This window comes from Nycticebus coucang, chromosome 6, assembly GCF_027406575.1.
Source record: "Nycticebus coucang isolate mNycCou1 chromosome 6, mNycCou1.pri, whole genome shotgun sequence".
Lineage (NCBI taxonomy): Eukaryota > Metazoa > Chordata > Mammalia > Primates > Lorisidae > Nycticebus > Nycticebus coucang.
In genome coordinates this window covers 77,589,954-77,616,382 of record NC_069785.1, presented here as the reverse complement: position 1 = coordinate 77,616,382, position 26,429 = coordinate 77,589,954, and the positions used below count along the sequence as shown (strand labels likewise).

Below are 26,429 nucleotides of genomic sequence, written 5' to 3'. Positions count from 1 at the left end.
CAGACAGTAGAAGCAGGATAGGAAGGGTGGTGTGGCTGCATCCGGGGCCTGGGGGCTTGGAGCTGGGGCTGGGTATAGACGAGGGGATCCACTTGAATCAGTCAGCCCCCAGCTGAGGGCATGGTGCAAGACACCTCCTGAGCCAGGAGTGAGGCAAGGGTGAGGGGACACAGATGAGAGGGGCACAGGCTGATGGAGATGGGGAGGGAGCAAGAGGGGTAGCCCAGGAGGCCAGTGGAGCTGGGAGCCCTGAGCCTGCAGGTTTTGCCCATCTCTGCCTGTGTCTAGAACAGGCTCCTTCTGCCCCAGAGCCACCATCACCTCATTCCAGCCCTCCCCAGTTCCTGACCCTGGGCCTCAGGTAGCCCTGCTTTGACAGGGTTCAGTGAATGCTGTCTCCCAGTCCCCTGCTGCTGCCGCCCCTGCTTCTCGCTCTCAGCCCTGCAAAGCGCTGAGGGAGAAGGGGTCTGTCCAATCCCATTAGGCAGAAGGCCCCGGAGGGTGGATTGCTGACGTGGGCCTTACTGCTGACGCTGCCGAGGCAGCCCATGACCCACCCCACCCCCAGCTTGGGGCTCTGGCTGGAGTCTCCTCCAGCTCTGGAGAAGGTCAGGAAGCAGCCTGGGGACAGCTCAGAGGCTCAGGTCCTTTCTCTGGATGCTCAGGAGAGCAAGACCAACTATGACAGCCCAAGCAGCATGCCCCAGTGAGGCAATGTGTCCCCCTCCCTGCTCTGTCCCTTGCTCCCACCCCCACATTACCTACTTCATGGGTTTGTGTTCTTTGTCTTTACGTTATAAAGGAGACCTAATGGAAACTTTGCCCTTCCATCAAGTCCTTTGATGGCCATTCCTGCCTATAAATCTCAGCTGGCTTCCCCCCAGGCCGGTGCTTTAGCAGCAAACCAGGGCCCCAAACCCTAAGGGGGTACCTTGAGCTGGCCTGTAGCACCTTCTTCCTGCCCAGGCTCCTGGGATAACCTGCTTGGGTTGCTTCCCGGCTGGTTTCCTGGATAAACCCTCTCTACCTGCAGCCCCTGTCACAGGTGAGCAGGATGAGATGTAGGCTTTTAATTTCTTTAAAGAATTAGTTACCATTTATTGATACGGTCTATGACATGCCTATGGCTTTATAAATGGTCACCCTTTGAAACAATATTATTGTTACTCAAGTGTAGGAGATGTGGAACTCTTCATTTGACAAGGAGCAAAATAGGCTCAGAGAGGGAAAGGATCTGTTCAAAGTCACACAGCAGTGCTGGGCTGGAATGGAGTTTCTCTGCCTGCTTTTATATCTTCCATCTCCGAGGTGACAGGGGTAGAGGCAAAGGTGCCAGAGACAGCTGTGGTTGAGCTTCCCCTGCCACTGTGGTCTCAGTAATGCCCCATGTACGTACGTCACCATCTAGCTGGCTGCCACAGCCTCTTCAAAGTCCAGGGTCATGGCCCCAGACCCCTCTCTCTCCCCTGAGAGGATAGAGCTTAAGCATCTTACAGGGGCTGGCACCTGGAGGGGGTCCACATAAGACATTTCAAGACATTTCCACTCCTACCACCAGGTGTCTCCTTTTCATGAAGCTCCAGGACGTAAGGACGTAAAGAGCACACCTCCATGGCAGGCCATGAACTCCACAACTCCTGGAAGTCAGTCAGATGTGGGAAGATAGGCACATCATTTGGGATTTTTATTTTTCACTGAGCTAGGAAAGGAGATTCCAGCTATGGAATCCAGAAGAGCGTTCTATAGGAACAGAATAGAAATTGGCTGGGCCTTGGCCCCAGAGAAGGCCTGGAGCTGTCCGGGCTACTATTCAGTGCCAGCTTCTTGGCACTACACCCCTTGCATGGCGTCACTCGGCTCCCAGAGCCCACAGTGGCAGCCACTGGAGGCTATGGCTACAGCTGCGGCCCTGCCCAAGGAGGGGTGTGGGCTTGGCTCTGAGAGGCCAGGGAGGCCAAGCCAGAAATAATCTTAGAAATTATCCAGTCTATTCCCATCTTACAGATGATGAAATGAGGCCCAGAAAGAGCAATGACAATAAATGTAGAAGCTTGAACTCAGGCCTCTTGTCTGCTGAGAGCATCTGTCCAAAGTCCTCTGAGAGTATCTGAGTATCAGTGTCTGGAGGCGCTGGGTACCCAGGGGAGCTGGACTTTGCGTATGTGTCTGTGTGTGCCAGGATGCATCTGTGGCTTATGCCTCTGCTCATGCCAGAGTTTTCGTATCCTCTGTGAGTCTCTATGGGTGCTCCTTGTATGCAGGAACTTGGGGCCATGGCAAAGAGGAATGGGCCTAATCCTACAGTCTTGGGAGGCTGCACAGGCTAAGGACAGGGAATGGGTCCTGAGGGGCAGAGTGAGGAATGGGGTTGTTGCTTCCAGTGGAGTGGGAGGGGCCCAGAAGGCAGGCTTGGGGTGCAGATGAGAAGGGTTCTGGGGCTCAGGTAGGGCAGATAGACTATGGGCCCCTAGAAGTTGAGATACACTTTTAGCCCTCATGAGGGCCCAGCCCCCTGGTCATCCCAGTGGGCACCTCCAGGGAAGTGGTCACATGATGTGGCACTTCTCAGCTGATTGCTTGAGGTCCCCCAGCGTGGCCTGGGCCTTGTCCTTGAGTGAGCCAAGGTCCAAGCCAGGGAGGCTGGCCAGCTGCCCGAGGACCGAGGCCCTCTCTTCCTCCTCCTCTGTGTCCTCCTCAATCATCCTGGCCAGCTCCCGGGGCAGCTCCACGTCTCCGCCTGCCATCTGGATCTGGCTCTCATCTGTCTCGTTCTGAAGGGAAGAGGTGGGGGGTGTGTGGTAAAGGTTTGCGAGGACCCAGAGTTGAAGGGGGAAAGGGAGGCCCAGACTGGGTTCCCAGGCCTCTAGATTCTTGAGCCCCATATTCCAATGAGCTCAACCCCTACCCTCCCATCCCAGGATCAAATATTTGATGATTGGAAATGGAGCCCTTGCACATTTATGTCACCTTACTTCACTCTGAGATTCTGAAGGACTGTCACAGTGTGCAAAGACAAAGTACAAGTACTTGGGAGTCACACTGTTTCAGTCAGCTCATCATGTGTTGACTATAACCAGCAGTAGTGATGGGTACCATTTATCAAACATCTAGTAAATGGCAGATACTGAGCTAAGCGCTTTTAATTCTTAGTGTAATATATATATTTTTTTTTTTGTAGAGACAGAGTCTCACTTTATGGCCCTCGGTAGAGTGCCGTGGCCACACACAGCTCACAGCAACCTCCAACTCCTGGGCTTAAGCGATTCTCTTGCCTCAGCCTCCCGAGTAGCTGGGACTACAGGTGCCCGCCACAATGCCCAGCTATTTTTATTTTTTTGATTGCAGTTCAGCCGGGGCCGGGTTTGAACCCGCTACCCTCGGTATATGGGGCTGGCGCCTTACCGACTGAGCCACAGGCGCCGCCCTTTAGTGTAATATTGTTATCTTCACTTCACAAATAAGGAGATTGAGGCTCAGATAACTTAAGCAAATACTTTAAGTGACTTAAGTAACTTAAATTGCCCAAGGTGTCAAAATGTGGAAACAACCTAAATGCCCACCAACGCAGGAATGGATTAATAAGCTGTGGTAAATGTATACCATGGAATACTATTCAGCCACAAAAAAGATGGAGACTTTACATCTTTTGTATTAACGTGGATGGAGCTGAAACACATTTTTTTTTAGTAAAGCATCACAAGAATGGAGGAGCAAGAATCTAATGTACTCAATACTAATATAAAACCAGTAGATGAGCTAATACACCCCCACATATGAGAAAAACTAAATTCAAGGTGGGTGTGGGAGAAGGAGGGAGCAGGGAGAGGGGAGGAGGCAGGGGTATGGGTGTGCTCGTACTTAAAGGGCACAATGTTAGGGTGCACGGCATACCTCTTGAGGCCAGGAGATCATTATAAGAAGGACTCTACCTAACAAATGCAAACATTGTAACCTTATTCTTTCTACCCTCAAATTAACCCGAAACAATAAATAAATAAATAAAACAATTAAGAAGTAGGAGAGCTAGAATTAAACCTGTCACTTATTCCAATACTTGTCCTTCCTTTGCATGGCAGCTACTGATGGCCGTTGCAGTTCCCTGTCCTCGTGGGGGGCCTTGGGCTTTCCACTTTGTGTCCTACTCAGTTGCATCCAAGTCTTGCCTCCTCTACTGGACTCAGAATTCCCTCATGTCTGGAGTTGTATCTCCTAAATATTTAGTGCAAGCATCCATCCCTAGGTGGGTTTGCAGAGAGGCAGGCTTTCTGGACTGGTTTTCCCTTCGACAGACTTCCAAAAGACTGGTGCCCTGTGTGGAATCAGAGACAGCTGCAGCTCTGTAAATATTTGTTGAATAAGTGAAGGTGATGTTCACAATTCAAGTGAAAGATCAGGTCAGGATTGCTAGAGCACTGTACTTATATTTCCCCTCAGAGTCTAGCACAGTTCTGAGCACACTGTTCTGGGAGTGACTTGCACTTGAGTTCTCTCCTTAGGCAACAGGAGCAGCCACCGTGTCCATCAGGTGCTGAGTGCTTGGGGAGCGTGGGAGCAGGGGGCTCCTGGGACAAGCTCCCTGGCTGCTTGGCCAGCCAAGGGGGTATTTTGCTCTCTGCAGGCAGACTCCATACCCTGGAAAGCAGCCTGGGGTCCTAGAGCAAGTGCAAGCTCAGTATTCATAGGCTCAGGGACTAATCCCAGCTCCATGGCTCACTAGCTGTGTGACCTTAGCCAAGTCCCTTAATCTCTCCAAGCCTCAACTGGTCATTTGTAGATATGGGTGATAGCTACCTGGCAGCATTATTGGGGTGTTGGGTGAGGACATGAAGGTCAAATATGTGGCACAAAGAGAGGGTGTGGTCTTCTCTCCCCACCCTTACTTCCATATATGTTCAGAAGCCCTAAGAATTTTTACTGATACCTGCGGTAAAGTTTGTTTTCCAAAATCACTCACTCCTTGTAAAATCTACTGCTTTCTGGGGTTGGGGAAGTGGGGGTGGAGGAGAGAAGAGGCTTGGATCAGCTCCAGGAGCACAAACCTGTCAGTGCCTTGATAACTGGGCTTTGCCTCAGTGCCAAGCCCTTGGCAGGAGGTGGTTAATTGTAAGTTAATAAATGAATGGACAAGTGAATGAGTGAGAGAGGGAAGGATCTAACAGAGCTCCCTGTGAGTCTTAGAGCTGAGAACTGCAGTGTCCAGAATGGGGTGAAGAAAATTCGAGTTGGGAGCTCAAGGTCCTGATTGCCCTTGCAGCCATGGCCAGCTTACCTTGGGCAGCCGGTATTTGTCTCGGAAGTGGCTCCGCAGTGTGGCCCGCTCTGCCTTCCTCTGTGTGAACTGTGCATCCCGCTCCATCCTGTGAGGACACCAGGGGTAGAGTCACTGCTAGGGCAGAGAGAGGTGAGGGTCTGCAATGGAAGGTATCAGGGGCCTTTGAATACTGGCAGCTGCTGCATCAGTCTCTGTGTGTAGCCAGCCTGGGTGTCATGAGAGTGTAACCTGGCCAGCCTAGGTTAGTCTGTGTTGGCTCTCTGCCATTACAGCACCCTATAGCCTCATCTCTGTATCCGCTGCTGGACTGAGCCAGGAGGGAAGGGGTATCAGTCTGGCTGGCTCTCTTTGCAGACCCTAATATTTGTCCCTAGTGGCCTCTGACTCCATCTTTCTTTCCCTCACTGACAAGCTGTGTTATGTAGGAAAGTCATTAGAGACAAACTTGGGTTCTCCCAGCTACATTACCATTTTAGGTATGTCCTGGGGTAAATCACTTACTTTCCTCTTCCGTAAAATGGGGATAAGAGTTTGCAACTCGCAAAACTGTTATCAAGCTTAGGTGAAATAATAGTTACCATCTGTGAAGATTTACCAACTTTCAGGTGCTGTGCTAAACAGTTTACATGCACTTTCATTTAATCTTTATAAATATATAAGACATATTATGATTACTATCTCCACTTTCCAGAAAAGGAAATGGAAGCACAGAAAGATGAACTTGCCTAAAGTTGCCCAGCTAATAAGAATCTAAGTAGCCTAGCCCTAGTCCAGCCCCTAACTCTGCTCCGGTTTCCTCTCTGTCCCAGCACTGCTGGCACGCAAGTAGCCTCCGTATCTATGAGCGCCCCCATCTCAGGATCTGTCTCCGTGATTCTGCGCCCCTCTGGCTGCAGCACTTTTCTAAGATCCTCAGGCTCAGAGGAGTTCCAGTGGGAAGACATAGGCGGCTGGGACCAGATCGGATTAAGGGATTACTGGCTTGTCAGAAATGCACGTGCACCCCCTCCCCAATCCCAGGCTCCATCGCCCCTCCCCCCGCTCCCCCTTGGCCGGAGTATGGAGCTGGAGCTCGGTTCTTAGTTTGAGACGGGGTGGGTCTGGGGTCAGCCCAGAGGACACCTCCCAGACTCTTACTGTGTCTAGGAAAGTAGGGAAGGGGAGATTGGAACCTAACGCCGGCTCACGGGTGGGCCGAGAGGCTGTGTGAGTGTGTGCGGGGTGGAGGGGTCCTTGGAGCCAGGAAGGGATCTCACTCACTTTTCTTCCACCAGTTGCTTCTGATACTCTTCATACTCCTCCCTGCTCATGCCCTGAGCTTCCGCTGCCGACTTGTCTCCGTCCCCCTTGTCCTCGCCGCCCCCCAGGCTCCCGGTGAGGTTCTTCAGCTGGCCGCCCACCATGGTCTTCACCATGAACGCCATGGTCTTCGCCGGCCCGAGCCCTGGGCGCCTGCTACCACGCTCCAAGCACCCAGCAGGTCCTCGCCTAGTTCAGCACTAGGGCTTGCGGACAGCTCCCGCCGCGGGCCCGCGCCCCACGCTTTGCACCGCCCGCCGCCCGCCCCCGCCTGGGCCCGCCCCCACCTCCTCAAACCCCTCCTCACGGGGGGGCGGGGGGCATGCACGGGGCTGAGAAGGCTGGACCACGTGCCCGCTCGCCGCTCCCGCCTCCCCCACGTGCCTCCATCAACGCCAAGCTCCACTGGGCACTGCTGACAGCGGATTAGGGCCTGCGGTTGTGGGGTCGCTCCCCTGGGGAAAGGGGCTGAGCTCATACACGTCTGGAACCTTATTTCCTACCCTCCTCTAACTTTCTCCCTTCCTGGGTCAGTGATAGTCAGGATTTCAGCTGGAAGATCCGGGCAACAGCTAGGGGTAAAAATCCAGCCCTGGGCCCCTTCCCATTCTCTCCCAGCTCCCCCCACCCCCAACGCGCTGAACGCAGCAGCTGCCCAAAGAGCTTGACGCTGGGAAAGGGAGGGAGACCCAGGGCGAGGGCGAGAGCGAGAGCGAGAGCGGGAATCCCAGTTATGGTTCCGTGAGTTGGCCTTTCAGAGTTCCTCGGTCACGCGCCTGCCCTGCTGCCCCTGGAGCAGCAGAGGGTGGGGGTAGGGGAGTTGTTCAGTGATGCTGGCAGGGCCCGGGCATGAGGGACACTGGGAGACACTGCTCCTTGTTCTGGGTGAATTTGGGGACGAAATTAGAGTTATGATTTCCTCTCCCTTTGAGGTCCAGGGCTCAAAGCCTTTTCGTCTCCTTGACTAAGCAGAGTCCACTCCCAGCTTCCCACCCAGAGGAGGTGGAAGGCTTCACAAGAGATTAAGGTGAAGCTGGAAGGTAAATGAGCATATTAAAGCACAGGCAAAGGGAAATCACCTTTAATCTGGTGGGAGCTCACCAAAACCTAAGGTGTGGGGAGGAGCTGAGCCCCAGAGACAGAGGATACTGGCCAGGCCCTCTTCCATTCCCCAAACAACTTCCTGCTTCCAGGGGCTCAGGCATGCATGCCAGGAGGTAGGGGCTGCCTCCTCAGAGCCCGCAGCAATGGAGGGATGTGTGCTGCCGAGCTCAGGGGAAGGCTGCTTGTGGACAAACACTCCTGAAGGCTCTTGTCCAGCTCCTGTCTGCTGCCAAAGACAGAAGGTTACTTGGGTCTCTCCCTTCTGGGTTTTTGAAACCAAGACTTACAGTTGCCTGACTGCACTCACAGTGCCACAGTCTCCCCTGCTCTGGGACCTTCTATATCTCCCTTGACTTGCTACAAAAGATCCACACTTTCCTGCTGGCATTTGGGTTTGTGTAGGTGTCTCCAGGCTGACTGCCACCCCTGCATTCCTGTGCATGTGCATAGTCTGTGATCATTTCCACCTTGCGCCTTTTAAAGCTTAGCACATTTCAATCCTCCTCCAGGACCATCTCAGCCTACATCGACTCTTCTTGTCTTGAAATTCTACCAGGAAGGACTGTCATACCCATTTTTGAGGCCCTTAGCACAACCACGTCTCTAAATGGTGCACATTCATTCAGCAAATACTCGCCAAGCAAAAATAGTGACCACCCCACCTTTTCAATTCTCTTTGCCCAATTTCACAAACTGAACTCGCCATTTTTTCTCTGAAATAAGTTTTTTTCCATGCCTCTATGCCTTTTCTCATGCTGCTCCCCCCATGCCTTTACATATCCTGTTAGGCTGGAAAACTAGTCACCTCCATGACCCACAGCAAATTTCCCTTCCAGGCCGATTCCCTGGTCTCCTCAAGCTGGATTAACTGTTTTCTCCTGCTCTCCTATAGCCCTTGAGCTTCGTTCCATCATAGCACTGACTGACTGGGTGATACTGTCAGTTACTTGTCAGTCTCACACTCTAGAGAATGAACTCTGGGAGGGCAGGACCCAGATAGAGCTGGAGGCTGAGTAGGTGGGCAGTAGTTCCGGGTGAAAGAATGGGTCCTGGCTTGCATTGTGCTCTTTGCTGTTTGGGGACTGGGCAGGTTTCCTGTGGGCCTGAGTGCCCCCTGCTCAAATTGAATGGCTAGAGCCCCGAACCAGGAGATGCCAGGTGGAGTGCAAAGTCCTGCCCACAGGGAGGCGCACCTGAAGTGCACATAGCAGAAGAAGCCTGCAGTCTGCATGAGGAGGAAGAACAGGAAGATGCCTGGCCGCAGGCATGAGAAGAAAGTCCCTGGAGGACAGCCAGGTGCACCAGGAGCCTTGCCTGTTTTCTGAAAGGGACAAGTGTAAGTTCCTGCCTCAGCTTCTTATCCAGAAGAGGAAGGAGACATGGATTCTGGGCCATGCCTGTGCTCTGTTTCCCTCCCCCAGGCTTGGGGTACACCAGCTCTCATCCAGGAACCTACAAAGCTGCCTCCCCAGCCCCAGCTCCATGGCTCCATCTGAGGGGGCAGCTGGGAAGGCCTGGAGCCTGGGATCATTAAGGGCTAACGGCTCAAAAGAAGAGAAAGGAAGTAGAGAGCAAAAGACAGGGTGAGAGTGAGGGTGAGGGTAAGAGCAGGGCAGGGGTGTGGGGAAAGGCCCGCTGCACCACCCATGTCTGAATGACTTTGGGCACAGCCCAGCCCATTTCCCTTCTGGTCACTGGGGGTTAGACCAAGGGATCTCTGCTAGTGCTGGGTCTATGGGATTCTCCTGAGAGCAGAGAGGGCAGAGAGAAAATGAGATGACTGTCCCTGTACGTGGACACACATAGACACAGACACAGACATGGTTGTGCCTTTCAGGGCTGCCGGGCAGGGAGGGCAAAGGTGGGAGGGTCCTGGGGCAGCAGGAGTGGTGGAAGAAGGGTGGCTGAGCCTGGACCACAGGATGGGTCTCCTGCTACACCGTACTTCCCCCTCACCCCTGGGCTCCGAAGGTTCTTGTGCAGAAGGCTCAGGATCTGGTCCAGCTCTGAGAAATGATGCTCGGTGCCCACAGGCAGGTAGATCTGGGCTCCCGAGGCCATGCGGGCAGCTGCATCCCTAGTAGGGGTGGAAACCAAAGGAGAGGACTTATTACCCCTTCTGGTTGCACCCGAATCACTTAATCTTTTTCCATAATTCCCACGGGCAGCACATGGGCCAGTCCTGGTCTTTTCACCCCAAACCTCTTCATAGATCCTGAGATAGTTTTAGCTCAGGTAAGGATCTCTCTAAAGCTGTCAGTCTCAACCCCAGCCTCCCATGGGCTCTGCCTTCCAGCCCCAGCCCCCAGGGGATTTAATTCCTTTCCTTCCTCCCATCTGCCACCCTCACTCAGATCTAGAGGTGTTAGGCTTTAGGCACAGCCTCCTTCCTCCCTAGCATCCCCAGGGCTCTGCTTTCCTCTGGGCTTTATAGGTAGCTCCAGAGGCCTGGCCTAAAGTGGGATGCTGGGAAGCTGAAAGGGGAAAACCAAAGGGACTGGATCCTCCAACTGGCTCTGCTCCCTCCAAGAACCCCCATCAAAATGTCCCCTCCCTTCGCCAGCCATTGTAGAGAGCACCTGTAATCTCAGCTATTCAGGAGGCTGAGGCAGGAGGATCACATAAACCCAGGAGTTTGAGGTTGCTTTGAGCTAGGCTGAGGCCATAGTACTCTAGCCTGGGCAACAGTGGGAGACTATCTCTATAAATAAATAAATAAATAAATAAAATGTCCCTTCTTTCCAGAAGGCTCAGATTTATTAACCCTCCCTGGGGTGGGAATGTCCCATGGGGGCCTTCATGTTGGGCTTCTCCCAGAGAGAGTTGCTCTTTATTTTGGGTGAGTGGACGGAGTCTCACCCTGCCTTTTTTTTTTTTTTTTTTTTAAGAGACAGAGTCTCACTTTGTCACCCTTGGTAGGGTACTATGGCGTCGCAGCTCACAGCAACCTCCAGTTCTTGGGCTTAGGTGATTCTCTTGCCTCAGCCTCCCAAGTAGCTGGGACTACAGGCGCCCACCATAATGCCCAGCTATTGTTTGTTGCAGTTTGGCCGGGGCAGGGTTTGAACCCACCACCCTCAGTATATGGGGCCAGCGCCCTGCTCACTGAGCCACAGGCACTGCCCAGAGTCTCACTCTCTTGCCCTGAGTAGAGTGCCCTGTTGTCATAGACAGCAACCTCAAACTCCTGGGTTAAATTGATCCTCTTCCCTCAGCCTTCCAGGTAGATGGGACTATAGGTACCCACCATGTCTAGCTTATTTTTGTAAAGACAGGGTCTTGCTCTTGCTCAGGCTGGTCTTAAACTCCTGAGCTCAGGGTAGTGCCTGTGGCTCAGTGAGTAGGGTGCTGGCCCCATATACTGAGGGTGGTGAGTTTAAACCCAACCCTGGCCAAACTGCAACAATAAAAAAAATTAAAAAAAAAAAACCCTGAGCTCAGGTGATCTACCTGCTTCGGCCTCCCAGAGTGTTGGGATTACAAGCCACTGCTCTTGGCCAGAGAGTGGTCTTGCTTTTGAATGAGGACTTTCAAAACTTCAAACTTGATACAGTTAAATTTAAGTCAAATCAACAAACCTAACTGCAAACCCAGCACTTCCACCTGCCAGGCTTTGTGTACTCAAGAAATGATAAAAGGAATGAAGGACTAATAGAGGAACTTCAGGCTGAGAAGCAAGGTGCAGTCCCCCCTCCACCTCCCATCCCTTACCGCATCGCTTGCAGGGTTTGGAGCAGAGTCTGCTGTCCACGGAGCAGGGTACTGACTTTGACAGAGTCCTGTAGGAGGACCAGCCTCTTATCCAGGGCCCAGGGAACAGCCCCACTTTTCTCAGAGCCCACATTCCCCCCAAAATACTGCAGCTTCCTCCTCCTAGAGGCCTTCCCAGATTACCAGGGCCCGCCTTGTTATGGACACACTAAGTTTATTTGATCCCCTGTTCATCTTGGTTTGTGCACATGCACCCCAAGCCCTTCTCCCTAAAGGTAATTCCCCCCCAACTCCCGACAGTGGCCACTCCTGGGCTTTTTCAAAATCTCTCTCCTTCCTAAAAGTGGCTGTATCCCCTGCAGGGGGCACAGGCCCAGTCCAGTCCTGTTTGCCTCCCTTCTCCCGGGAACCTGAAGAAGAGGTAGCTACAAGCACGAAGGCATAATCCAAGCTGGGGCCAGTGCTGGTCAACACCCAGCACTGGGTGGTTGGGTCCCTGCATTGCTGAGTGACCTGGAGAGGGGGCCATCCTCTTCTGGGGCAGATGGCACCTGGCAGGAGGGGTCTAGGGACTGGAGGTAGGATCGGAGAGGCTTGGCTCTGGGGTGTGGGCCCCCTCCCCTCTTTCCCTCTGCAGCAGCGCAGCCTAAGCTGCTCTAGCCCAAGGACACAAGATTAAAACCTTGGGCTCTCAGAGCCCAGCAAACCCTGCAGGAGCTGCTGGCCCCTCTGCCCAGTGCCTAGCACCTTGGCTGAGTTTAGCTCTCAGGGCCGCAAGCTGGGCATGACCTGAGGCATGACTCCCCAGGGGAGGAGCCAGCTGGCAGTGGAGTTAAATGAGGATTTTCATGCAACTGAGCATTAAGCAAGCTGTATGCAAATCACATGCATAGCTACATGCAAATTAGCACCTAGTCTATTTCTGTCATTCATCTACAGACCCGAATCTAAATACCTGGCATCTCCTTTCCTCAGCCCTAGCCCTGTGGTTCTCGTGTACATGCAGAGGTGCCCATGTATGCTGCCCTGCCAGGTTTGGTGACCTGCAGCATTTCATCCCTGTCCCCTTCCTTCCAGACCTTGTTGGAAGGCTGGTCCCTGACTTTGCTCCTCTTTGGAGCCTGCAGGTAAAGCCTTGGATGCCAGAAGAGCCACTTACCCAGCCTCCCTCAGGCCTGGCCTGGCCTGGGGCTCCCATCTGCTGCTTCCATTGCCTGTCAGCCTGGGCCAACTGCTTGGAGAGACCCTGGAGAGCCTGGAGGATCCGGCTGTGTCTGTCCAGTGTCTCCTTCAGGTCAAAGAGCCTTTCCTCTGGGGATTGGGACAGAACTGGGATGGGCAGCCAGCTGGGTGAGGGCAACAGAGCCTATCTTTGGGGATCATTTTGGAGAGGATTGCCAGAGGTGAGACTGCTGCTTCCAAGATGCTCCCCCAGAAAATGTGTCTGCGTTGTGGAGTAGGGATAGGACAGAACATCTAGGTCTGATGGGCCATTTAGATATGGCCTCCTCAGGCCTCCATCTTCCCATTGGTTAAAGGGTTCAGTTCCTGGTTCTAAGGGAAGAGGATCTAATGATTTGGATGGGCTCTGGGCCCACCTGCCCACTTCCTGGGTCCCTACCATCTCCTAGAGCTTCAGAGGTTGGCTTTGGAGTTATGTCCTCCCTGGTGCCCACAGCCAGCCTTGCCCGCAGCCCTTCTAACTGCCTCTCCAGGCGGAGCTGCTCCATCTCCAGAAAGGGTAGGGGGGAAGGCTGGAGGAGGAAGACAGAAAGTTGGGTGGAACCTATGGACGATCTAGAGGCTCCCCCACAAGCCCAGTCTGCCTTCCTGACCAAATAGCACCACCCCACCCAGGGAAGAGCCCTCTGCTTAGACACCGAGCCCTGTAGTTTCCAGCCCTCTGAACTATGTCCCTTTCAGATCCCCACACCCTTCCCTGCTGCGGCCTCAGGCCTGTACATGCTGCTCCTCCTCTATTCCTCCAATCTTAGCTCCTGCAGGCAGCCTTCCCTATCCCCTGGCTGGTTCAGTGGGGAGCTCCCTTCCTCTGTGCTCCCACAGCCTCCTTCCTGCACCCTTTGAGACCCTGTGATCACTCTGGTCTATAATGTAACAGCCTGGTCCAGACAGCCTGAGAGGCCTTGAAGACAGAGCCTGGCCCCCAGCATCACCCAACACAAGGCCTGGCCTGTGCAGAGCTCAGAGAACAGGTAGGGATAAGGCTGGAATGGCAGGTCTGAGGGCACTATGACGTGGGAGAGGGAAGGGTGCCTGGTCTGCCTCTCCCAGGTAGCCAGGGCTAGCATCACCTCTGGGCTCGGCTCACTCAGACTGAAGGTCAGGAAGGATAGGACATCGTGGTCATCTGGAAGAGGGTAGATGAAGAAGAAATAAGACTCCTTCACCCAGAACCCACTTCCTTGGCCCTCGCCCCCAGCCTCCATTATATCCCAGGGAGGTGGCTCTCTGACCCTGTCTTACTCGCTTGACAGGACAGGTATGAGGTACAGGTGAGTAGATGGGCAGATGGCTGTGAAAGTTGAACCTCACACTCAGCAGAGGTGGACCCCATGAATGGGAAAAGTGGATGATCTTGAAATACCCTGCGCTAGAGCCATGGCAGCAAACTAAGCGACACCCTCAGGCCCCAGAGTATAACTGCCACTGGCAGAGGCAACTTTGCATGGCTCTGACCATGTTATTCTTCTCCTCTGAAACCTTCCATGGCTCCCCAGTGCCCAGTGTCTAAAGACTATAATCCTGGCATTCAAAGATTCCCACTCGCCTGCCTTTCAGCTGCAGAGCCTTCCATGGACTTCCCATTGCATCAGATCTCTTTGCTCCATTTTCCTGAATATGCCTCTTCTTCCCTCTTCCACTTGCCCTACAGTTCCCACCTAGGGGCACTCATGAGGCCCACACTAGAATAAAAGCTTCTCATGTTTTATCCAATTTGAGACTTCCAAATCTCAGGGTACACATGACTTCTCCCAATGGTAGCTGAGGCCCAGAGAGATCTCATGACTTGCCCAGGTAGCATGGTGGGGAAGTAGCTGACCCCACACCCAGTATGCTCGGGGAGGTTCTTTAGTTCCACCACCCTGCTCTTACCTGCCCAGTGGGATCCTTCTGCCAGGGTGCTAGTGGCTGCCAAGACACCAAAGAAACCTCCAGAGACCAAAAGCAGGGGCCCCACATCCACACAGACCTCATCGGGATCACCGGGAGTAAGGCCGCTGTTGGACACCTGAGGGACATGGAGGGAGTGAGCACTCTGGTCCTCTGACCCCAGCAATGGGGCATCGTCCTCACCTCCGAGTCACTGGCTGCCCTGGCCATGAAAGAGGGCAGACAGCCACAGGGCTTGGTGTCAGAATGGCATGGAGGTGACCCACACTCCTGTTCTCATGCTAGCCCTACACGTGTGTGCTCTGGGTGAGTGTTAGGAGTCTGTGTAGGGGTGGAGGATAGAGACCCCGCGTTGTGTCATAGACACCAGTCTGATGGGGCCGTGGTCTGTTACCCAGAGCCACCTGGAGGACCCCAAAAGCAAGAGGGGCCACTCACGCGCAGTCTCTGCTGCCAGTAGGTGATCCTTACTCGGAAGGGGTGCGGCCGGTTCCGGAAGTCCTGATGACAGGAGCCCAGCACCCAGTTGGCTCCATCCCTGTGGGCACTTGAAATCCAGCAAGGCCACACAGGACCCAAGCCCTGGTTAGTGAGGGAAGTCCTGGAAGCCACTCTGCTCAGTGCCTTCCCCAATGAGGTTGGCACTACAGTGGGGGAAGGGGTGAGCTGGTATGGGATGTGTCTCTGTAGTCTAGCTTGAGTCTCTCTTGCTGTAGTCTGCTCTCTTAGGAGAGAGGGAGGGAAGGAAGATGCCTTGCCTAGTGGAATGTCAGGACTTGGAGTTTACAGAGAAAGGGGCAGGGCCCTCCCTGTGACCCTTCCCCAGGGGGACAGAGGCATGGACCAACAGTGGGCTTTCTGCCCTCATTCCCTCTGACCCACCACCTCATCCTCCTGCCCTTCTCTTCCCCTCTTTCCCTCCCCTTCTTGCTCCTCTGGGTAGGGCCTGCCTATCCTCTCCCTGCTGCATGGGTCGGACTGTAGGGAGATAACACAGGACATGTCCTAGTGGCCAAGGGCAATGTGACCAGCCCCACCTTCCCCAAGGGGCAACACAACAAGCTCTGGGGAGTTAGAAGAAGAGTGCAGATTCCTGAGTTTCTATGAACCCACAGGCACAGAGACTCTGGGACACTGTGGGCAGCCCACACCAGAGCAGCTGGCATTGCTGCCCTCAGCCAGGAGGGAGGCGGCACAAGACACAAGCCAGCAGCGCTAGAGCAGCTGCCCGGGTTTGCATTCCAAGCTGTGTGACCTCGGGCAAGTTACTTCACTCTCCCAAACCCTGTGTTTCCATCTTTAAAAAGAGGAGGCTAATTGAAACTACCTCATAACAAGGTTATGAGGGTTCAGTGAAACAGTGAATGTGAAGGGCTTGGTGCAGTGTCTGGCGCATAGTAAGCTCAGCTCAATGAATGCCAACAATTATCCTAATTGTTATGAGCTGAGGATTGTTTGTTGAGAGAGACTCTGACAAACCGGCCCAGCCACTGAGGAGGCAGCCAGCCCGGGTTTGGAGCGGACAGAAGCCACGTCATCTAGGGAAAGGGAAGGAGCAGCTGGTTCAGGGAAGGGTGTGGATCCTCCACAAGCAAGTCTGGGCTCAAATTTCAGCTCTGCACGCATCGCTTTGTGACCTGGGGCACGTCACTTCACCTCTCTGGTCCCCAGTGTCCTTACCTGTAAATGATCTAATACTTCCCAGTGTCAAAGATGTTGGGGATGAGATGAGATAATGGGTGTAGAAATGTGCTTATCACAGGCCTCAGCCTATGTCACTTCCCTTGGGGCTATTGGGTGGTTCCTTGTTCCCAGGTGGGAGCAAGCAAAGTCTGAGGGACATGGAGGGAGTGAGCACTCTGTGTTCCTCTGACCCCAGTAACGGGGCATCGTCCTCGCCTCTGACTCACTGGCTGCCCTGGCCATGAAGGAGGGCAGACAGCCACAGGGCTTGTCTTCAGAATGGCATGGAGGTGCCCCACACTCCTGTTCTCAAGCTAGCCCTACACGTGTGTGCTCTGGGTGAGTGTCAGGAGTCTGTGTTAGGGAGGCACAGCTGAAACTGAGTGGAGAGGTTCTGGGGGTGAGGGTAGGGAGCAGGGAGCAACCACCAGTTCAGAGTGAGAGGCCAGCAGAGATGGCAGCTCCAGAGATTGGTGCAGGGGCACCCGTTGGTGATACGGGTGACTCTGAGCCCCACTGGGCCTAGGAATGGTGTTGGGGAGCAGTCCAGATAGACCTTACCCAAGCTGCTCATAGGAGCTGTGCCCATCACTGGCCAGCACACGGATGGCAGGGCTGTTCTGCATGGGATGGAGGGTAATCAGACTGAGCTGTGGGTGGGTGCAGGAGGAAGGGGAAGGCATGGGTGGGCAAGTGGGCAGGAGACTGCTACTCACCTGGATATCCTCGGCAGAGGAGTTGAAGAAGATCCCGATGCCGTCCCATGAGGCCAAGTCCCCCAGGAGAGAGCCTACGTGGCCCCTGTCCCGGGTGTACCACACGGCCTGCAGGTCCCCAGTCCCTCAGCTCAGGGGTTCCTGAGGGTCACTGGAACCCCAGGGCTCATCACCCACCCCCCTGAACCACACTGCCCTCCCTTACCATTGAGCCTATGTGGGGCCACTCACCATGCCCTGGGCTCCCCGGCGCCCTGGCCCAGTCACCCTCATCTGCATCTCTACCTCCCAGGCAGAGAAGGGCACGGAGGCCCGGCTCCACACGGCACCACTGCGGTTCCTCAGGGACGGTGCCAGCCGCACTTCTTCCAGGCCCAGGATAGTATCTGTGGACCAGGGCAGCTCAGGACCCAAGCCCATTACACCCTTGTTCCCACTTCACTGTCTCTTATTGCCTGGGGCTGGGTTCCAGGAGGAGGAATGAGAATGCCAAGGCCTGCCACTAAACAACAGCCAGCTGGTCGGATGCAGAAATCTCATGAGAAGTGAGAATGAGAGCCCAGAACAGCTGGGGGGCCTTTGCCAAGGGACAGCAATGAATGACAGCCCTGTCTGCATCTTCATTTAAGCTCCACCATGGTCTTGTCTGTTTGTATAAGATCCCATTTTACAGATGAGGAAACTGAAGCTCATAAAAGGAACTGAGTGAATTGGAATTCAGCTCCATCTGACTCCAAAGTACAAGCTTTTTCCACCACAAGAGAGATTTGTGTGTAACCCTTCCTGTTTTTCAGATGAAGAAACTGAGGCCTTGTGAGGGAAAAGGAAATGCCTGAGGCCAGAGAACATAGAACACTTTCCGAGAGACCAGCCACAGGGAGGCTCAGGACTCCAGGCTATGGGAGCTTGGAGGGACACGCTAGTGTGGCCAGATGTGGTTGGGGCCTCCTGGGAGTAGAAGGGAGCTAGGGGGCATTCCTAGGTGAGGGAAGCATGAAGGCAAAGGTGTGGAGATGGGAACTGGCCTGGAGGACGGAGAGGAAAAGGTGGAGTGTGTGGGTGGTGGTAGGGTGGGAGAAAGAAGCCCACCCCACTGCCAGGAGGGAGCACTGAGGAGAGAAACCGAGGCAGATTTGGCAGGAACCAGAAGGGAATTCAGAGGCCCTACTCCAGCTGGCTCCCCTACCCCTCTGGCCTGCCAGCCTGGAACCTGGCCCAGGGCCCAGACCCTGCCAGGACTTTCTGGAGGATGCTAATGCATCCTGTTTATCCTGCAAAGGCCAGGGACGGTGGGGGCAGGGGGCTCAGAGGGTGCAAGGCCTGAAGTCCTGGGGTCTCTGGAAGCTGCCACTGCCTCTGCAGTGACTTGCAGATGGCCAGGACTGTCTGCTGCCTGCTACACTTATGCATTCGGCTGTGTGCGGATTGTTTGTGTGACATTGCTCCGGACTGTGGGCTCCCAGAGACTGACTCAGGAATGCATGAATGAGTAGACAATGGGTGATCTTGGAGAATGTACCTGTGCTCCCCCACATGATCTTTGATAGCCTAGACATGGCAAGATCCAGGGACGTGAGTAGTGCAGAGACTCTGTCCTCCTGGCCCTGCAGCAGCACCTGGCTTGGTACTGAAAGACAGCCTACCCCATCCACCTCTCGTGCCTCTGTGAGGGAGGACTGGAAGAAAGACACTATTGACAGAGCCTCTTACCTCCAAGGGATGTTTTGTTCTGGCCTCAGTCAGGAATCGCCATTTTTCAGAACTTACAATTCATAGATAGAAATACACAGTAATCTTCTTTCTCTCTTTGCTTTGGCTGCTAGGAGGCTCTGAGTTAAATCTGTGGCCCAATTCTGAGGTGGACAAATCTCACAGCATATGTTTTGGAAACTGGACTCATTCCATGGTCTGTCCTAACCCTACATCTCATTCTTCTTGCTCACTCCTAATTTAAGTACCTCTATTATATAGGTCCCTGTAAGTCATCACAAACTGTTTTGGGAACAAGATTAGGCAGAATATAGCCTTTCATAGGTCTGGGTTTAGAGGGCTCTGAATAGAACCTATGGGCTAAGATGGTCTCATCCTTGCTTCCACTCCAGCACACATACAGGAAGGGCTAGTGCCTGCTCTGGGGAAACAGCTGGGCATGAGGATGCCCTGTAGGGGGGTGGTTCCTCAGTTCTTATGGACAGCCACAGGCCTGACAGGACAGAGCCAGGACAGTGAGGGTTTGTGCTGGTCAAAGTTGCCTTGTTTCTGTGTCTGGGACTTAGCATGGCAGCATGCGTGTATGTTCACAGGTTTAAGAGGCAGAAGAAGGGGGGGTCCAATGAGAGGAAGAGGAGCAGAGAGGAGAAAACTGAGACTGGGGGTAGGAGTGGAGCAGGAGACAAACCTGGAAGGAATCCTGGAGCCCCTGGCATGGTCTGCCTCAGGCCCTGTCCACCGTAGAGGCTGTACCTAGCAGACCCACTTCCCGCCAAGTTGTAGCTGCTTCAGCATGCTGAGGGACCCTGGGCATGGCTGGTACCCACCCCTGCCCTCACCTCCATGATGGCTCCAGAAGGGTATTCCAGCCCCAGGCAATGCCAGCCTTGGGCCTTTGAAGCTGAGCTTATACTCAAACCTGCGCCGAGGATGATGCCCCTGCTCTGCACCATGGGGGGCCAGGAGCAGGAGAAGGCACAGCAAGGCATCTGGATCACTGACCGCAAGCATTGTGCAGGAGCTGAGTTCAGGCCCTGTGCAAGACTGTAGCTGAGAGGCTAGGGAGGGGCTTCTGGAACCCAGCCAGGCAGGAGGAGCTTGGGACTGGTCAGGAGCTGGGCTTGGCCTGTCTTCTCCCTCCCTCCCTTCCTCCCTAACACAGACATCCTGTTCCTGCCCCTCCCTCACCTCAGCCTGCTGTGGACAGCCTGAACCCTCACCAACCTGAGCTCTGCCCCTGCTCCTGGCACAGGCCATCTTTCCACCTCCCCTCAGCTCCAGCAGCGGGTGGGGCACTCAGGGACACACAGGCCCACCCATCAGGAGTCCTGGCCTCTCCTCCCTTTTGCAGGGATGGTCCACGTGTCCTGCCTCTTTCTCTGGCTGTGGATGTTCCAACTATTTGGCCATCTGTCCACCTACGCTTTTCTCCTCCTCAGCTTCCCCTTGTCTCCAGATGAGATGCTCTGGTCTCGTCTACATCCCCCAGAGCTCATCCTCTAATTTCTCAACAAATAAACTACATGAAAAAGAAAGGGAGTCTTGAGACAGAGCAAGTAAATGCAATGCATGGACCTTTTTGGAGCCAAATTTTAACCCACTTATTGCGAAAAAAGTGAAACTGGGGAAATTTGAACAATGGATATTTGAATTTTTTTTTTTTTGCAGTTTTTGGCTGGGGCCAGGTTTGAACCTGCCACCTCTGGTATATGGGGCTGGCACTCTACTCCTTGAGCCACAGGCGCCACCCCAATGGATATTTGATTAATGAATTATTGTTAAAATTTTTAGGAGTAATTTATGATATTGTGGGGTTTTTTTTGGCCGGTTTGAACCCGCCACCTCTGGCATATGGGGCCGGTGCCCCACCCCTTTGAGCCACAGGCACAGCCCTGTTTTTTTTTTTTTTGAGACAGTCTCAAAAGTCTCAAGCTGTCACCCCCAGTAGAGTGCTGTAGTGTCATAGCTCACAGCAACCTCTAACTCTTGGGCTTAAGTGATTCTCTTGCCTCAGCCTCCCAAGTAGCTGGGAATACAGGCACCTGCCATAATGCCTGGCTATTTATTTTTGTTGTTGTTGTTGCTGTTGCAGTTGTCATTGTTGTTTAGCTGGCCCGGGCTGGGTTCAAACCTGCCAGCCTAGGTATATGCAGCTGATGCCGTAAGCACTGTGCTATAGGCACCGAGCCATTTGTCTGGGATTTGCTTCTGAATATTCTAAGGCCTTAGGAGTGTGGGTGGGGTGTACACCACACAGCATTGACCTTGAGTTGGTAACTACTAAAACTGAAAGGTGGGTTTGTTATACTCTTCTTTTTACTTTCATATGCTTGACAATTTCCATAATAAAACATCTTTGGTAAGAAAGCCTATATTTTGCACCTGTAGTCCCAGCTACTTGAGAGGCTGAGGCAGGAGAATCGCTTAAGCCCAAGAGTTTAAGGTTGCGGCAAACTGTGATGCCATGGCACTCTACCGAGGGCAACATAGTGAGACTGTCCCAAAAAAAGAAAATATTTTTTCTTTTTGAGACAGAGCCTCAAGCTGTCACCCTGGGTAGAGTGCCATGGCATCACCGCTGACAGCAACCTCCAACTCCTGGACTCAAGCGATTCTCCTGCCTCCATCTCCCAAGTAGCTAGGACTATAGGCGCCTGCCACAACGCCCGGCTATTTTTTGGTTGCAGCTGTCATTGTTGTTTGGCGGGCCCAGGCTGGATTCGAACCTGCCAGCTCTGGTGTATGTGGCTGGTGCCTTAGCAGCTTGAGCCACAGGCACTGAGCCTATTTCAAACATTTTCATTCAAATAAAGATTAGTTTTCCAGAGTGACTTACTTGCTAATAATTCTGTTGCAGTTCAGCCGGGGCCGGGTTTGAACCCGCCACCCTCGGTATATGGGGCCGGTGCCTTACCGACTGAGCCACAGGCGCCGCCCACTTGCTAATAATTCTGGATAGCTGAAGTTTTACCACGCTTTTTTGGTCCCCAGCAGGATTCAGTGACTGAAGCTCTATAAATTGATTAAACTCAGGCTTGTAAGTGGGACATTTTAGGACATGCCAAAAGACACCACTTCTCAACACTAAACACTCTACTTCCTCCACCTTCTCCGACTGCCTTCACAGTCAAGCTGGTGGCAGGTGGTCCCACTCTATCGCTGCTACCTCGCCTCCATCTGATCCTGATGGCCCTGCCTTTCCCCTGCAGTCCCCATCACACCGCAGGACATGCTCTAGCAAGGCCTAAGCAGCTGCCCCTGTGCTCTGTAATCTTTTTTTTTTTTTTTTTTTGCAGTTTTTGGCCAGGGCTGGGTTTGAACCCACCACCTCCGGCATATGAGGCCAGCGCCCTACTCCTTTGAGCCACAGGTGCTGCCCAAGTGGTCTCTTCTCAATCCAGTCTCTGCCTTGAAAGATGCTGCCAACATCCACGTGCTCACCCCCACTCATCATTGAAGCCACCCCTCTTCTGTGCCCTGAGCCCCTCTAGCACTCACCTTGCTCCTAACTGCTCCCTTGCTACTCCCTGGCCAGCTGCTCTACCTTTGCAGCCTCTTAAGTTAAGCCTGAGGGCTTGCTTCCCCTCATTCTGCTTGTTTCCTGGCTGGGCCAAGCTATTCCATGACCATGGCTTCAAGCACATCTCTGTGTCTGATTACCAAGTCAATACTTCCAGCCCAGCCTCTTCCTGGAAAGCTGGAATGAATGTCTCTTTCTGCAGGGGACATCTCTGCTTAGATGTCACTAAGGCCCCCGGACATCATATCTCAATTAAATTCCTCTTCTCCAGCTCCCCTCCTATTCTCCTCCAGGCCTTGGGTCTCATGGATGGCACCGCCCCACATCATACCAGAGTAGAACTGCCCCCAGATCTTTCCCACTGCCTCATCCCCTACATCCAGCCGTCAGCAAGCTCTTATATTTATTTTTGGCTGCTGTCATAATTTGTTACCTGGTTCCTTAATCTGTCTGAGCCTCAGTTTCTTTATCTGTAAAATGGGGATGTGACAGCATATACCTCCAAGAGTTGTTTGGAGGGTCACACGAGATAATGCATGTAAAGTGCTGGACCAGGACTGACAGACAGTAAAATGTCAGCTGTGTTCATCTTCCTCTCTACCGAACCTGCTTCTCCAGCCTGGCCCCCATCATTCATCCCCTGCTTAGCTCCCTGCAGCCTCCCACTGTCTCACTGTGTTTAGGCCAGACTAAAACTAGAATGATCTTCCTAAAATACACATCTAATCATGTCACTCCTCCGCCCTAGACCTTTGTGTAAAGGTAAGCTCAACAGGCCTGCAAAAGCAGGTGGGGCCTGGGCCCTACTTTTTTTTTCTTGCAGGTTTTGGCCAGGGCTGTTTGAACCCTCCACCTCTGGCATATAGGGTCGGCACCCTATCCCTTTGAGCTACAGGCACCACCCTGGGCCCTACTTTCTCTTCAGCCTCACTCAACGTCAAACTGCAGCTCTTGGCACCTGAGCCCTAGCCACATGTATACATGTTAACAGGCACCTCATACCTCTGCCCAGGCAGTGCCCTTCCTTTGCCAGGAATGCCCTCACTCTGTCCCTGCCTTCCTGAGTTGTCTGGGCAGCCACCCCATGTCTCCTGCCACCTCTGCCTCACTGTCTGGGTGAGGCAGTGGATGATGCCTCACCAGGTTTCTGGGTACCAGCCTGAGTCTTGAGGGGGTTCCCCCATCAGTCCATGAGCTCCTCAGGGGTAGGAACTATGTCCTGCTCATCTAGGATATGCCATTGGCCAGCACAAAGCAGAAGGGAAAGATGAGGCAGTGGGAAGGATCTTGGGGCAAAAATACAGAAACTTTAGCTAGGTGTTGTGGCAGGTGCCTACAGTCCCTTAGGAGGCTGAGGCAGAAGGATCGGTTGAGCCCAAGAGTTTGAGGTTGCAGTGAGCTATGATGCCACGGCATTCTACTGAGGGCGACAGAGTGAGATTGTCTCCAAAATCCAAAACCAAAACCCCCCAGAAAACTCAAGAAACTTGAGAGAGGAAGGTCAGGAGAGGGAGAGAGGGGGTCGATGAAGGAATGGTGGCATGGTGTGGGGCAGAGGGGAAGGGCTCCCATGTCACCATGTGGAAAGAATTGAACGGGGTAGCACCTGTGGCTCAAGAAGTAGGGCGCTGGCCCCACATGCCGAGGGCGGCAGGTTCAATCCTGGCCCCAGCCAAAACTGCAAAAAAATAAAAATAAAAATAATAATTGGAACACCCAGCTACCAAGGTCTGCCTTCGCTCAGGGTCCCCTTAGTCGGGCTCTGTCCCTTCATTCCTGTTTGTCTTACACCTGTCCAATTCTCTGTATATTGCCTGCCTGGCCTGTTGTGACCTCATAGCCATGGACATCACTGCAGTTTCTGAACCCCAGCTGGTTTGGATCAACTAGTGAGAGCTGATTGTTGAAATCCCCACTTGCATTCAGCAAAGTCAGGTTGGTAGCTTAAAATCGGCTGTGGTAAGATAGTAACAAATGCTGTAAATGACTTGGTTGTTGAACATTCACTACTACACCACTGCGTGCGAGTCTCCCTCCTCTGCAATTCCAATGTCCTTTCCATTGGCTGTCACTTTTGCTTAAGCCTCAGTGACAAATCTCTCTCCCATATCTTCCTCTCTCATCCTCTACTGCAGCCACATTTTTCACGATTGCTGACCTCTCATGTTGCTTCTGGACTTGGCTCCTACCAAACATAGGTGTTGCAAAAATCAGTAATGCTGTCCTCTACGAGGTTAGAACCATCAGACAGGCTCAGCCTTCATCGCTGTGCCTTCTGGTAAGGAGGGACCCGGCTGACTCCCTCCCCTCTACTACATGGCACGCTTTTACTTCCTCCCTCTGCACCTTTCAGGTCAACCTATTCTTGATCTTTCTAGGTCCTCTAAGCTCAGTCCTGGCCTTTTTTTCCTTTATGTGTCCTCCCAAAGTGGCCTAATCCCCTTTGCCCATGGTTCAGACTCAATCTATCTGCAGTTAAGTCTTAAATTTTCTTCTCTAGCTTCTGGGTTCCAGCAACTGACTCAACACCTTTTGGCAGTTTCAAAGGAGTATGTAAAACTCAGCATACCCCAAGGCAGTGATTTTTCAACCAGTGTGTCCTGAAAAATTTTAAAGGTCATTAATTAAATTATTTTCTTTTTCTTTTCTTTTTTAGAGACAGTTTCACTTTGTCACCCTGGGTAGAGTGCCATGGTGTCACAGCTCACAGCAACCTCCAGCTCTTGGGCTTAGGTGAGTCTCTTGTCTCAGCCTCTGAGTAGCTGGAACTACAGGCGTCTGCCACAATGCCCAGCTATTTTTTTCTTGTGGTTTGGCTGGGGCCGGGTTTGAAACCACCACCCTCGGTATTTGGGGCCGGTGCCCCACTCACTGAGCCACAGGCGCTGCCCAATTAAATTATTTTCAAAAGACATTCAAAGCATAGTAAGTATATTCATTTTTTTTTTACTTTTTTTTTGATCAACATAATTTAAGTGTGCAGTGGAAGTTTAAGTATAGGTTCAAGTGTTGCTGTGACGTAAAAAAGGTTGAAAAACACTGCCCTAAGGAGAACTCACGAGTCCCCTTGCTCAGCTGGGGCCCTACACCACCCTCCCTACAGCCATCCTGCCAGGCAGGCCTTGCTTAAGGTCCCTTCCCTCTCCTCCACTGTCACACTGAGTCCATTACCAAGTCTGGTCAATTTCACCTCTTGTATCTCTCCAGAGCCCATCTAGTTTGCACCATCCTCTCTCATCTGGACCAGTCCTCATTGCACTCCCTCCAAACCTTCTTTATAAGTATTTCAAAAGTACTTATATGACATGTCACCCTCCAATTCAAAACTTGCACTGCCTTCCCATGACTTTGGTGAAAGCCAAGTCCTCAGCTATAGCCTCACCTCAGCCCTGGGCTGTCTGTACCACACTTTCACCTACCTCAGCGTTTCTCAACCTGTGGTTTGCGACCCACAGGAACTGTATTAAAGGACCATGGCATTAGGAAGGTTGAGAACCACTGACCTGCCTTCTCAGAGGTCCTGGGACAAAGCTGCCCTCCCTCCGGTCTCAGCATCTCTTCCTGAAATACTGTGAAGTCCTGCTGGTGTCCCCTGTTCATCTTCTCATCTCAGTTTAAAAGCTGCTTCTTCCAGGTAGCCCTCCCACCCCAGTCTACAGAAAAGATTCCCATGTTACGCGTTTCTTTCATAGTACTTAGTCATCATCTATGTGTGATTATCTTCCCAACTGCGAACGTCAGTGTTTGTTTTGCTCACTGTTAAACTCCAGTCCTAGCACACAGGAGGTACTCAAATATGCATTATTCAACGAATAGTCTAGTTTTAGAAAAATTAGTCTGGCAGTGTGCAAAGGATGGAATGGAGGCAAAGGAGCTGTCACACTGGGCCACGAGATAGGTTATGGTGGGTGGACCCACAATAAGGCTAAGGAACAGACACTAGGTACACACCAAAGTCAGAACGCCCTGGATCTCAGATCCTGCTGGGACAGGAAGGGTCAGAGCCCCAGCTGGACCTGCTTGTGTTAGTGAATGAATTAAGCTTCTCTCCACAGAGAGAACTCCAGAGGCTCTGTACTGACACCGGCCCTGGACAACTTGAGGGAGAGAAAGTCCCACAGTAGGTCCACATTCCCCATCTGTGCCCTTCCCCTACCAGATGGGCCCTGAATTTCCCCTTTCCTCCGCAAAGGAACATGGGGGCATAAAGCTTGGAACATGGCAGAGATGGGGATGGGACAAAGCTGTTACATCCCAGATGAAATGTGAGAACCTTCAAGAG

General features: G+C 52.9%; 2 protein-coding genes across 6 annotated transcripts; both read right to left on the bottom strand.

Annotated features, from left to right (window-relative positions):
• Positions 1-1,116: 1,116 nt before the first annotated feature.
• CPLX3 (complexin 3) lies at positions 1,117-6,867 on the bottom strand. The gene is made up of 3 exons (XM_053596032.1): positions 6,533-6,867; positions 5,270-5,357; positions 1,117-2,771 (listed from the first exon to the last, which is right to left on the bottom strand). The coding sequence occupies exons 1-3, from the start codon at positions 6,694-6,696 to the stop codon at positions 2,547-2,549; spliced, it is 477 nt and encodes a 158-aa protein (XP_053452007.1). The 5' UTR covers positions 6,697-6,867; the 3' UTR covers positions 1,117-2,546.
• Positions 6,868-7,131: 264 nt separating this feature from the next.
• Positions 7,132-19,647, bottom strand: LMAN1L (lectin, mannose binding 1 like). Of its 5 annotated transcripts, none has more exons than XM_053596000.1 (13): positions 19,467-19,647; positions 17,149-17,303; positions 16,918-17,025; positions 16,763-16,821; positions 14,957-15,065; positions 14,501-14,636; positions 13,699-13,754; positions 13,008-13,140; positions 12,546-12,697; positions 11,387-11,454; positions 9,632-9,752; positions 8,869-8,996; positions 7,132-7,901 (listed from the first exon to the last, which is right to left on the bottom strand). In XM_053596000.1, exons 1-13 carry the CDS (start codon positions 19,636-19,638, stop codon positions 7,769-7,771), a joined length of 1,530 nt encoding a protein of 509 aa, XP_053451975.1. In that variant the 5' UTR covers positions 19,639-19,647; the 3' UTR covers positions 7,132-7,768. The 5 variants fall into 5 exon arrangements, with proteins under 5 accessions (XP_053451975.1, XP_053451977.1, XP_053451972.1 ...); XM_053596002.1 differs by having other exon boundaries at positions 7,132-7,898; positions 14,957-15,056; XM_053595997.1 differs by having other exon boundaries at positions 16,763-17,025.
• Positions 19,648-26,429: the final 6,782 nt, after the last annotated feature.